Source organism: Polypterus senegalus, chromosome 10, assembly GCF_016835505.1.
Source record: "Polypterus senegalus isolate Bchr_013 chromosome 10, ASM1683550v1, whole genome shotgun sequence".
In the NCBI taxonomy this organism is placed as follows: domain Eukaryota; kingdom Metazoa; phylum Chordata; class Cladistia; order Polypteriformes; family Polypteridae; genus Polypterus; species Polypterus senegalus.
In genome coordinates, this window is record NC_053163.1 from 169,841,371 (window position 1) to 169,855,524 (window position 14,154).

At 43.2% G+C, this 14,154-nt stretch overlaps 1 protein-coding gene across 1 annotated transcript in view; it reads right to left on the reverse strand.

The window, feature by feature from the left end:
* ccdc86 (coiled-coil domain containing 86) overlaps positions 1-11,322 on the reverse strand; it is an 11,926-nt gene extending 604 nt beyond the window's left edge. The window contains exons 1-3 of the mRNA XM_039767763.1: positions 10,629-11,322; positions 6,517-6,646; positions 750-824 (exon numbers count right to left, since the gene is read on the reverse strand). Coding sequence (XP_039623697.1) covers positions 750-824; positions 6,517-6,646; positions 10,629-11,248 — 825 coding nt within the window. The 5' untranslated portion in view covers positions 11,249-11,322. The remainder of the gene's footprint in view (positions 1-749; positions 825-6,516; positions 6,647-10,628) is intronic.
* Between the last annotated feature and the right edge of the window lie 2,832 nt (positions 11,323-14,154).

The window sequence follows — 14,154 nt, forward strand, 5'->3', positions numbered from 1 at the left end:
TGCCCGCAGCCTCCGTCTCGGATTAGCGCAAACATATCGCTCCTGCAAGCAAACTCTGATTCTTAACACGATGAGAGAACTCGCAAAATGAACCAGAATGTTCAAGCAAATTCTAGAAAAAGACCCAATCTAAATTCGTTAAGTAGTTCTCTAGTGAAAAACAGACACTGGATTTTCGATATATCATATCTCTCTCATAGCTGGTCTCTCTGCCGTCCCGTAAACCTTCCCTTTCACTCTTGCTGATACCCGTCTGTCACAAATCACTCCTGACACTCTTCTCCACTCTCTTCTTCACTTCTCTTTCATTACTCTGTACTGTTGATCCCAAGTATTTAAACTCCTCCACCTTCGCCAACTCTACTCCCATCATCCTCACCATTCCACTGTCCTCCCTCTCATTCACACACATGTATTCTGTCTTGGTGGTCTTACTGACCTTCATTCCTCTCCTCTCGTATCTCAACCTCTCCAGGGTCTCCTGAACCTGCTCCCTACTATCGCTACAGATCACAATGTCCTCAGCAAACATCACAGTCCACGGGGACTCCTGTCTAATCGCGTCTGTCAGCCTGTCCATCACCATTACAAATAAGAAAGGCCTCAGAGCCGACCCCTGATGTAATCCCACCTCCGTCACTCCTACTGCAGAACTCACCATGGTCACACGTCCCTCGTACATATCCTGTACAACTCTTACGTACTAAGTATGATTGAATTAATATTTTAAATAATTCCTCTGTACTCACCACTTGGACAATCTCAGACTTGAGTGCATTCTCTGCCTTTCGTTTTAGGTTCTCCTCCCTGCGTAGGCGCTTTGCCTGAAAAGCAGTAGATTCAAATTTAAAGCAAAGAAATTTTTGTACTTAGATAAACAAGTCTAAAATGCCTTGATGATTACTATCTGTGTGCATTTGGGTGGATGGAAAATATGTTATTATGCAAACCAGCTTATGCTATGAAAATGTATATGTATATATATTTGTGAGTATAAGAGTTCTTTGTGTTAGCTATAGGAATGCATTGTTAAAAGAGGAAAACCATTAACTGTATAATCATCTTAACAAAATAAGTATATTACTAGTTTGTATTGATAGGCCATTGGATTAATTGATTATTAATATGACTTACTTAAACTAATGAACTAAAGGATTAATTGTTTATTAATAAGACTTACATATAAAAATGAAGTGTGTACGCAAAGCTGAAAAAACAAACCTGCAATATTTCTGTCAAACTGCTGACCTTTAAGTCTGTACTCAGGAAACTGTTAATCTTAACAAACATCTAGAATTGTAAAATCAACAGCAACAGACTTTTTCACTTCATCTTTAGTGGTTGAACAAATGTGTTGTAATTTTTGGGCATATTACTGAATCCCCCCCAAAGAATTGTGTAACCTTGTCTCATGATAAGCTCTCTCTGTAGGATGTACAAATTTCAGAGATTGGGCTATTGCTGGTGACTGTCGGTGACACTAGATGACAGGGCTGGAGTGGTCTCTCGTACACCAAGAATAAAGAAATTTCTTTTTATTTTACATCTGCCGTCTGCCTGCTATTTGCCTCGAACCTTTGTCCACAGTTTAGTACAGTTACTTACATATTTCAAGTTAAGGAAATTAAGATAAAGGTGAGATAATTGAAAAGACCGACCTGACAGCCTGGTAGTTTATAGTCTTAACACTTTATCCACAAGGTCACACTAAATAATGAAATATCTCACAAGGTCCACCATTTTACAAACCACTCAGTTCAATTCCAAGGCTCAAAATAAAGGAAACTTTGTAATGTATGAATGAATGAATGAGAGTTACGTTTAAGAAGACCAGGGGGCTTACATCCCAGGTGGTCTCTGCATAATGTCTGCATGTTCTTCCCATAGCGACCTAACACAGAAAATGGTGGGGCTGACACAGAATGAGGTCAGCTGATGTTACCAGGTATGTGTCACCGGCCTCAGGCCTAGGGGAACCTGGGCCAGGTACAAGCCACGTGAAAAAGCATAAAAGAATCAGGCAGCAGTCACAAGTCCCAGACCATACTTCTCTATTCACTTCATTCTCACTTACCCAGAAATATATAAAAGCTTCAGTCTCTGTACAGATCAACAATGAAGATCAGTTAAACAATGGTGCATGTCAATTTCCTCTGCGAGACAACAGCGTAAACGCATTTAATTTGGTTCAACAATAGTATTGTGGTCAGCTATCAAAAAGTACCTGATTAGAAACCAATGTCCCCAGGCAGTTCTGTACCACCACATTGTGTGTAGATGAGACACTAAATCAAAGCAGTCTGGCTATTCAAAGCAGGTGACTCTTTAGCAAGATAGGTAAATATTTATGTCCTGTAGATAGCCATCAACAATAACCTGTAGCAGAATTTTCCAGAAATTTGGCGTTTTCTTTAAAAACACTGGTTTATAGCCTGTTACACTAAGCAACAGACAGAAATGTCATTTTCTTTAAAACACTGAATTCTAGGCCATTGCACAAGCACACCACTGACAGCGGCTCAGACACTGGCTCTGTGCGGCTGACAGATGGAGCTCTCCATTTGGCACACACTGCAAAGCGCTTGCCTCCGCGCCACAGGATGCAGCGCTCCACTGTGCAAGCCTTCAACCTGAGACGCTTTGTGGCGTTAGTCCACGATAACTCAGCATGTCTGTGCGGGGTTCCTCCCGGTGCTCCTACAGGGGCGTAGTGGCTGCAGGTTTTTGTTCAAACCCGATTACATATTTAGAAATCAGTCCTTGCCAATGACGTATCTTATTTTACTTTATGGTTTGTGTGGCGAGCGGATGGGGGCAGTACCCTGTCAATGCCTGGAAGAGGGACTACACATCCTCCGGACCACAAGAGGGCAGCCGCCCTGGTTGGTATGGGGACCACGGGAACAGAGCATGGAAGCTCAACCCTATAGGGGCCCCGTGGTCACCGCCATGGGGCACCTAGATGCCTGAAAAACCTTGGTCATCAGCACTTCCGCCACACCGGAGGTGCTGGGGGAAGGATTACCAGCGACACCCGGAATGCTTCCGGGTGCTCAGCCAGCACTTCCGCCACATCAGGAAGTGCCGGTAGAATTTTGTCGGGAGGCACCTGGAGCACGTCTGGGTGAACGTAAAAGGGGCCGCCTTACTCCATTCGGAGAGCTGGAGTCGGGTGGAACAGGACGAAGCCTGGAGGAGTGGCACTGTTTAAGGCCTGGACTTGAGGGTGACTGGTGCTGGGGCACTGGGTTGTGTGCTAGTGGACATTGTCTATAGTAGTAATGTTTAATAAAGGCGTGTGTGGTGGTAAACCATCGGTGTCTGCCCGTCTGTGTCTGGGCTGTTCCCCACACTTGTTAGTGAATTTATTCTGCCATGTTAGGTCATTCTTTTATCATACATTTTTTTTTTCTTTCCAAGCACATCATCCGACTGATTTGTAGTCTAAAGTGGATTAGACTTTTAGTTTTCCTCTGCAGTTTCCTTCTAATTATTTCATTAAACCAGACAGTGAATACACACAAGTGCAAGTGGAAACCAATGAGATGGAGAACTGCTGGTTTCTTTGTCATTTGCAACTTAATTCTAATTATGATAAATTAAAGACCTGTAATTGCAGTTATTTAGGCCTAAAAGAAGCAATTAAAATGTAGGGAATGTTAACATACAAGACAACAAAAAGGAAACCTAAAAATGTTGCTCGAGGAACAAGTGCTTCATCAGAAATAACTGACTCCACATTAAGAAACTGGATTGGAACAAAAACCTTCAGCCACCCCACCAAGACCAACTTTGCCCACTTCTGGTCCAAATACATATCGGTTAGGTGGACTGGCATTGCTAACGTGTGTGTACTTCCTTCTGGCCATTACTGAACTTTAGGAATGCCAGTACCCTGCAAGCCAAATGAATAGAACAACAGGTTTCAGTGGTGCTAATGCGATGACAAAGGTTTCTCTAATAACCAATTAGCATTTAAAATGAATAATTAAAGGATAGGCTAAGGGAGTTGACCACTAGGACACTAAAAATGAGGCTTGGCCATCATATGTGAATAATGGAGAGAGAAAAAAAAATCATAATAGACATTACAAATAGTAGCTGTGTCTTGGATGTGTTGTTAAATCAGTTTAATGGTATCTTGATAAGAAAAAGTTATCGATTTCAATCAAAAATATAAAAGTTTCTGGGTATACCCAGACTCTCGACTCTTCTCTTGTTTATTCCTCACAATCACATATGTCTGTTTGCTTTCCATTGCTTTTGTATACTGTTTCTGTGATTACCATATAGCACACTAGCCTTAATAAGTTCAGATGCTAAATAACAGTAAATTAAAAATTAAATTAACTTGACAGTTTGCAGCTCTACCCAACATTGATTTTTCTTTCTAGTACGTTCATTGATTTACATGACACCTGTGGTTCCCAAACCGGCTCCTGGAGACCCAACTGTGGCTGCCAGTTTTTTTGTTCCAACCAGATGCACAATCGGTGATAATAATCGATAACAACTCATCTCATTTAATAAGCTGGTCTTTCTTTACTCTTTTCTTATTCTGCATTCAGAAAAACACAACAGTATGGTTTTTACATTTATAAGACAGGAAATGTAAACGGACGGCAGTGAAACCTCCCCTTTATTCAAAAGCTAAACATCGACCTCAAAACTGAAACGTAATAAGTTCCAATTGTACGTATGTATCTCTATAATATTCCAATTTCTGTACATATCTATATATTTTTTTATCCCAATAAATGTGATGAATTCGTCAAAACACTTCAGTTTTCCTTTGTCATGCCGTCCATTTAATACACATGTACCAACATTTAGAAATATTTCTGTTTTTTTCTAAAGCTATAAATGCTTAACTCTCTTTTGTTGTCTTCCTACTATTTTCCCCTTTTCCGTTGTAGTTTGCTCCCTTTATTTAACCCTAATCGTGACAATTAACATCCAGCACGGCAGACACCCGGGATGATGAAAGCAGCAACGACTCGTGTCAGACCCGCTAATCTTTATATGGAATACGCTACCGTGGCTGTCCGTTTGTCTTTCCAAGATTTTAAATCACGTGTGGCTCACAAACCGTTTGACCTATCGACCTGAGATTTGGTACACACATACTACGTGATGTCTACTATCCACTTCCGGGGTGATAGACCTCCAAGGTTATTCCTCTTTTTATTTTTATTTTATTTTACTGTAGAATCAGCTCTCAGCAGCGACCAGCTGGGCAATCATGTGGCGAATACGTATAAGGTGTCCCTACCACCTTCGTCGTCACTTCCCCTACCTCTTCATATCTTAAATCATTGTTGAGGCAGATTGAAGACTTAGGTGCCAGCTTAAGAGGAAAAATTAAGGAAAACGTACTAAGTAATTGCAACACAAACACTGACTTAAATCAGTTTTATGCAAAAAGATGCCAACAAAAGAAGAGAAGAATCGGGCCGTTAAGGTGGAGAAAAGAAGAGCTGATCAAGAAGGAGGAAGAGCATCAACCTCTGACCAAACAAATGCTAAACGTACAGAGAAAGAGGATAAAAACTAGGAATGATCAAGTCCGCCGTTAATGGTCTTTAGATAGAATACACTACCATGGCTGTCTGTCTGTCTGTCTGTCCAGGATTTTAAATCACCTGTAGCTCTCAAACCATTTGAGCTATTGACCTGAAATTTGGTAGACATATACTACGTGAAGTCTACTGTCCACTTTCAGGGTGATGATTGGCCTCCAAGGTTATTCCTCTTTATTTTATTGTAAAATCAACCCTCGGCAGCGGCCAGCAGGGCGGCGCATGTGTAAGGGTGCCATTCTCCTCCCTACCACCTTCACCGTCCCTTCCCGTACCTCTTAGTATCTTAAATCATTCTTGAGGCAGATTGAAGACTTAGGTGCCAGCTTAAGTGAAAAATTAAGGAAAACGTACGAAGTAATTGCAACAAAAACACGAACTTAAATCAGTTTTAATGCGAAAAGATGCCAACGAAAGAAGAGAAGAAGCAGGCCTTACGGTGGAGAAAAGAAGAGCTGCTCTGGAAGTAGCAAGCGCATCAACCTCTGAGCAAACGAACGCTAAACGTACAGAGAAAGAGGAGAAAACTAGGAATGATCAAGTCAAGTGGATTCACTGCACGTTATCGTTACTGGTTAGTAAATAATCAATTAAATAACCAGAAGACCTGGACAAGCAGAATGAAAATTAGGTTGAAAATACTGTTAACATCTTAAAAATCAAACTACATATTCCCCATATAACTGCTAAGTACATTTTAATAAAAAATCTACCAAACTTTGTTTGCAATTTCTACACTGACCCCAAAACACCTAAACTGGGAAATAGCAGCTCAATTAATTAGGCTAAGAGTCCAATGAAAAACGGAAGTTGGTTGGAACAAAAACCTGCAGCCACAGGGGGTCCCCAGGACCAAGTTTGGGACCCACTGCATTACACAGATGCAATTTAATGCTACCATCATAACTGCCCAGCTACTCCAAATACAATCACGAACCTCTTTCGCTTTGGCTTTGTCTTCTTGCAACTGCCTGGCCAAAAGTTTCATCATCTTTGTCTCTTGTTTCTCTTGCATCTTCTTTTCCCAGGAGGTGCAGAGCGACTTGGTCTTCAGCATACTCGAAAACCTAAGGTGAGACATTGAAAAATGCCAAGTGAATGCACTGAAAGGTGAAAAACGGTTAAAACTTTGATACGTGCATGTAAAGCTCACGGCCGTATCACCAAAACACCCGAGAGAACACGAGCAGTTGGGCAAAGAAGAATTGGGGAAAAAATGACAGAGCTGATGGAGAGGGAGACCTGTGCACACAAACTCCAATCTGTCATGGCTGTCAGTTACCATGCATTGGCTTGAAGGGTGTGGACGCGTATGCGGCCTATTATCTTTTATATTTGTAATTCATTTAGAGAGTGATTCGTTTTCACTTTGCATTAAAAGGGTCTTTTTCTGCTGACCCATGTAAAAAAGCTAAACTGTGATTCAATGCTGCATAATAATAACATGTGAAAAGTTTTCTATTCTTTATTATGTAAAGCACTTTGAGCTACTGTTTGTATGAAAATGTGCTATAGAAATAAATGTTGTTGTTGTTGTCATATTCAGGACGTTGTCACATATCCCTTGCATGCAAGGACTGCTTGAAGTTTGCATTTACAAGCTCAAGTTGGGATGCGCCAGAGCTCACCGAGTATACAGCGCCGGTCGCTTGCATTACAGGCTGTGACGATGTGGGTTCGGCGCCACACTCCCATCTGCTGTTTGGAAGTCCTTGAACCCAACACCGTCGATAATGTCACCGAGATGAGCTAGACAGTGGAGGCAATAGCAATTGAGCAAGTGGATGGTACAAACGTGCACAATGCTTTTATTAAAATAGTCAAAAAAAAAGTGTTCAATAAAGTGCAATTCTTTCAAAGTTGAATAAATAATCCATAAGAAACTCGTGGAGGTTTAAAAAATAAACAAAAAAATCAATCCTTTTAAAACGAGGTTAAAATGTTCATACAGGAAGCAGTTTTTTAAAACAAATGACAATGCCAAGCTCGGTGCTTCTTTCCTGTTAGCATTAGCGTCTCACCTGCTTCTCCCATACGGGCCCCTTCAACAGGCAAGACGCTCTCTCTGCAGCTGCCCTTTTCTCCTACATCATCCACACGAGACTGGAGACCTCCCGATCCCTGGCACTCATCCCAGTCCCAAAGCTTGGTTCATACCCAACAGCCAGGACGCTCATGTTGGGTAATCAACCACCAAGCCTCCCGACTCCCGCTGCCTTTCCGGCCTTCTGCGGCCAGTCGCCTTTCCCTGATCGCTCAGCGGGAGCCACTTCAACTACGACTCCTGGGCATCGGCCTAACACCCAGGCTTCCTCGCAGCTGCCCATGAGCGCTCGTTCACCCACACACTCTGTGTGTCTCTCTCTTGCACCGACTTGCTCCCTGTAACCTCCTTCCTGTCTTTTCCTTTTTTTCTCTCCTCCCTTTCTCAACCGACTCGCACTTCTTTTTATATTGCGAGGGGCCATAGCAGCTGCAGCACATTAGCCACGGGAACAATCACGGATGTGGGCAGCTCCTCACCTCTGCACCAGGTGAGAAACGCCCACACCGCAGATCGCCCCGCGGCTTGCTATGGCCCAACGCCCCCTCACTAAGCTGCCATGAGTGCGGAGATTATTTTAAAAACGGCCTTTGCTGAGCGAGCTGTGGACCCAATACACCACACAGGCTCCGTGGGTGTGAGTTACTCGTCGTGACCAAAGCTCGGGAGAGACAGAGAGAGAGATGAAGAGCTCAGGGTATTGTGGTGTGATTTGGTATTTCATAGCTGTTTGGAACTGCTGTTTAATTTGTTTATCCTAATTACTGCTACTTTGTGGCCATGCGTTGAATACTAGCTGTGTAAGCCCATGCAGTAAACAGCCCAGGGTCCTAGAAACTATTGGAATCGTCAAAAGAAAAAAAAAAAACATTAACGATCGATCTTTACTTGTCCCCAGGGTGAAATCTGGTGTACATTTTGAAACGAACAATGGAAATTTTCCTTGTTTTTAAATGTTGGTTGAGAAGGAAAGAACCCAAAATCAAATACTTACTACACATTTTTTGCTCTCAATCTACAACTTTATTTTCTATTTTCTTACTCTTTCCCTGACGAACCCAGAATCAACAATACTCTGCTCAATGCTTGTATGGACTGGGTGTAGGGCAGGGTCGTGGGGGTCCAGCGGCTGTGGGGCATCTGTTGGGGAAGAAAGATTCACAGATCTTGACTTTGCTGACGATGCTGTGATCTTCACAGACTCACTGGAGGCTCTGATCGGGGCGCTCAAGAGACTGAGTGAGGGGTCCGAGTGTCTTGGCTTGTGAGGGTCCTGATAAAAAACAACGGCCAGGCCGTTAATGACCTCTTGGGCACGGCCATCAGTGTGCCTGTCTGCAGAGAGTGTCGACCTCGTTCATGTCTCTGGTGACTCTTCCTATAATAATAATAATCATAATAATAATAATTCTTTGCATTTAAATAGCGCTTTTCTCACTACTCAAAGCGCTCAGCAATCGCAGGTTAAGGGCCTTGCTCAAGGGCTCAACATAGCAAAGTCCCTTTTGGCATGTTACGGGATTCGAACCAGCAACCTTTCAATTGCCAGTGCAAATCCCTAGCCTCACAGCTAGCCTATGAAGTCAGTATACGGAGTGGGAAATCATATCATGAGGTCGCTGGAAAGGGGTGTGTGGCACTCCCGATATTTATGCAAAAGGACGAAGGTCCAAGTCTTTACAGTCCTGGTGCTCCCTGTTTGTGAGACATGGCCGCTATCCAGTGACCTGAGACGAAGACTGGACTCCTTTTGTACTGTGTGACTCTCCGGAAAATCCTTGGGTACCGCAGGTTTGACTTTGTGTTGCTCATGGAGTCCCGAATGAGGCACATGACCTGCATTGTGAGGGAGCGTCAGTTACGGCACTACGGTCATGTGGCTTGTAAGATCCTCATTGTTGGGGACCAGAGTGGCTGGACCAGGCCAAGGGGTCGCCCACGTAACACATGGCTGCGACAGATAGAGGGTCATTTCCGGAGGGTGTGACTGGACCATGTGTCTGCCTGAGGGATTGGCAATCGGGATCCCGAGTTGTTTCGTCATGTACTGGGTACGGCAACACACTGTACCAGTGCATGCTCCCCAACTTGACTTGACTTACTCTTTCAAAATAGCCGGGAATCACCCAGGTTCCTCCCACAGTCCAAAGACATGCAGGTTAGGTGCACTGGTGATCCAAAAATTGTCCCTAGTATGTGCTTGGTGTGTGGGTTTGTGTGTGTGTGCCCTGCGGTGGGCTGGCACCCTACCCTGGGTTTGTTTCCTGCCTTGCGCCCTGTGTTGGCTGGGATTGGCTCCAGCAGACCCCCGTGTCCCTGTAGTTAGGATATAGCGGGTTGGATAATGGATGGATGGATGTTAGAAAGATGTCTTTGTATTGTTCAGAAAAGAGAAAATTGCTTCGTTGGTTTGAACTTTTAAAAAGTTCCACCAGGACATTAGTCAAACGGAGAGACCTTACAGTGGAACGAGGAGTGAGCCCAGGTCAGCAGGCATCTCTTGGCCATTCCACCATGAAGAGGATTATATGGTGGGGTGAAGGGACTACCAGGTGCTCTTTTGTTACAAGTACATAGCCACAGAGCCTATTAAAGACAGGTAATATAATAATTTTAAAAAATGTCTGCCATCTCTTGCCCTACATGTACCCTTTCCTCAGTATCTGCATGTGTCGAACATGCTTAGCTTCAGGTGGGCTGTTCTGAAGTGCACTTTGCACCCGACTGCCAGCCTACTGTAGGAATGAATGATTTGCTTAACCCTCTCGGATTTGAATGGGCTTTCATAATGAAATGACCCCCCAAACACACACACTGCACATGGTGCAGTCACACATCAGCTCAACATGACACGATGACCCTGCATACTCGGCACCAACAGGGCCTCACATCAGGTACTCCTTTATAAAATATGCGTTAGCTCAACTGAAGATCAACCGATGGATTAATTCAGCACGTAAAAGCTGCCCCTTAATGCTATACCCTTGCCAATTACAGATCGTCACCTCTTTTTTGTCCTGTCTTTCCAGACGCGCCCAGACTTCGGCTTCCCCAGCGGAATCGGTACTTGGTTGTTCGTGACGGGTTTGCCGTTGGTCAGCCGGTCCTGCTCCTTTTCACGTGCGGCTTTCGCGTCGTCCTTCTCCATTTTCATCCTTTTTGGCTCCCCGCCGTCCTGTTCCTGTGGGTCAGCCGCCTCATCTTTCTTGTCCTCTTTGGCCAGACAGCCGGGTTCTTCGTTAACCTCTCGATGCGCCTCGCCACTGTAATCGGTCGGTTTCGACTCGACTGCCTCATCTTCGGCTTCTGCGTTTCTCTCCTCTTTGTCTCTCGGGCTTCTGGGCTCTTCGATTGCCGGAGATGTCGCTTCTTCTGTAATCTGTGGTAAAGTTTCCGAATCTTTCGAAGTTGTGTCCTCTACTTCTTCGGACTGAAGCCTCTGCGACTTTCTGGCGGGTCGGCGGCTTGTCTGGGACGTCTGCTGAGCAGCCTCTGTGACCGAAACCGGCTGAGATCGTAATCGGCGGCCACTCCGGGTCTGCAGCGGTTCCTCCAGCTCTAGACTGGGACTCGGATCAGAGGAAGGATTTTCGACAGTTTTAACCTTAACACTCCGCCGAGACATGGTAACTCTACACAAATTACAAGGCAAGTCACACGTGGATCAAGCGTATTTCCGGGAGACGCACGTTGCTCTCCCTTGAAAGATCGCAAATGCAATATCACAGAAAGCGTCTGCTGCCACCTAGCGGCCTGAATGACCAATCTCGGTAATGCAGTTTCAAGAATTACTTTAGGTTAGTTAAATTATATCAGGGTATTTGCGTTAGCGGCTGTTGGTCGTGTTGCAAATAAAATTAGGGTATGCTAAAATGAAGTTTATATTTAAAAAATGGAAACATTTTTCATCATCATTCAGTGCTGTCTTCCATATGAGAGTTCGAATTCACAGCTGAGGATCTTTACCTTTCCTCATAAGTGCGTCACATCTGTCAAAATCAGACCGTTTCTTGATATTCGTCAGTCATCCTATTATTGGTCTGCCACTAATTTCATTTAATTTCTATTTGTCCTTGAAGCAGGCAACTCTGCATATTCTCCCACCTCAAAAGATGGCCACAATATGCAGCTTTCTTCATCTTGATCATGGGGAGTATATATTTCATTGAATTTGCCAAATTTACAACATCCTCATTTTCACTGCCCAAGGTATCTTCATCAGCTTCTATAAAATGCTTCTGTCTTCTTCATGCTTGCTTGATTGAAGGTCCACGTTTCACGGCCATATACTAAAGACTATATCTTAAATTTGATCATTCTCTTTCTGTGTTTAGAATAGTGGACTTTGCTATAAGAATGATGTTCATGCTTTAAATGATCCTCTAGCTATTAAAATTCGTTTGCTACTTTCTTCATTGCATTATCCATCATCTGTTAGTATATGGTCCATGTATATAAATGTTCTAAGTTGTTTCCCCACCATATTCCCCCTGGGGACAAATAAAGTTATAAATAGAGACAAACAAAAATTGACAAATAAACAGATAGTCCATCTGAAGGTAAGCATGTTCAAGCCTGGCTAGTATTTAAATGGGAATACCAACCAGGAAAAAAATGAGGTGTTGGTGAGGCCAGCAGGGGGCGCTTACCCTGTGGTCTGATTTGGATCCCAATGCCCCAGTGCAGTGACATTCCTGGTCATAAAAGACTTTATAAAAAATGGGATGTATCCCAATGTACTGGATAAATTACCCAATGCAAACTGGTTATTTTGTCCCCTAATCATCCCCTGTCTCTAATCTCTTACCCCTTTACCACCTAACAGCCATCGTGTGGTGAGTGTACTGGCGCAAAAATGGCTGCCTGTGGACGCTGCACATGAGTGGTGGTTGAAGTGGCTCCCCACTCACTATTTAGAGTACTTTGAGTAGCGAGAAAAAGTGCTATACAAATGTAAAGAATTATTATTAGTAGTAGTAGCAGTAATAAGTTCTGCATAACGCCCTAAGTAAAACCTTTACATACTTGTCTGAAAAAAAAAAAGTTTTTCGCTCCCATCAAAAATTTTAGGAGCTCTATTTATAGATTTAAAGGTGCTCTATCCAAAACCAGTGTTTGAGAGACAAAGGTTACACATATAACTGTGTTAAATCTATCTATCTATTATATAGCACCTTTCATCTCTCTATTATATTGTGCATTTCACATCTATCTATCTATCTATCTATCTATCATTCTTGTTACTAGCATGTGTCACCACAAGGGGACGCTACTGAACCAGAAAACCCACAGACACTGTAATATACAGTAGAATTCCAGGTTCAAATACATGATTTTATTTGTCATAAATGCCTTCTTTTCCAGAACACCAACAAAAATGCATAATTTACAATTCTCTCCTTCCTCCTCCAAGAATGTTGCCCGCTGCCTCTCGACTCTGACTCGATTGAAGTGAAGTGGCAGGCTTTTTTTTAAACTAGATGTGGGAAATGCTTTCCTTCTCACGTCCAGGTCTCCCTGATACCAGGGCAGTGCTCCCCTGGCAGCGCCCTCTGGTAGTATCCAAAGACCCCCAACAGGGCTACATTTCCAGACTCCAACTCCCATGCCACGCTACAGGTGTCTTAATCTTGTCCAGCCTTGAGGGACACTGCCACCTGCTCTGATGGAGAATTAACTGCTCCCAGTAAGCGCGTTTGCCCAGTTCATCCATTATGGCCTCCTGGCGGGGTATGAATCCATCCTTTATCCCTGCCGGGATGCCCGTCCTTTCTCCCTGACACCTACACATGCTGTTTGTTTTCATTGCATTCATGGCTTTCCCCGCTTCATCAGTAACATTTTAAATCTCCTGCATCTCTGTTTCTATTTCTACCCTCAAAACAGTGTCATCAATATATCAAAATGTATTAAAACTACTCCATCGAGCTTTATTACCTTAAAATGCTGCTGACGATATTTTCAGAATATAAATTGAATCGACATGTTGAAAGAACACATCACTGCCGAACTCATCCTCTCTTAGTCCAAATTTATTGCGATAAACCATCATTCTGTTCGAATAAATTCCTTTTGATTTCAATACAGGAGTTAAGAAATTAATCTCAGATCTTTTCATTTACTATCCAGTTCTTATAAGCAGTTAATTATTTTTCTAATCAATGAAACACAAATGTTATATATTACAAATCTAGGTGCAAGAAAATCATAAGGTAGCAAACGATAGGACTCGTGCTACTGTATTAATTACTGGATAAACTTTCACGTAATTAAAGCTATACTTTGAATCGTCTATGTTCTGCTTCTTATTTTTTAGCGTGACAAAGTTTCTATCAGTATAACAGTTCATTTAAGTGGCTGCGTTGTGTACTTCGCATACTATTCCATAAATAGCTTTAACAAAAATAACAGCACTTGACAGGCAAAGAATATGCGAAAGTGTCGTTTCCCAGGGGCGGAGTTTCGTGGGGGCGGGACGTGACGGGGCGCGGCACCGGTGGCTCAAACCTCGTCCTCGAGGCGCGGTGACGT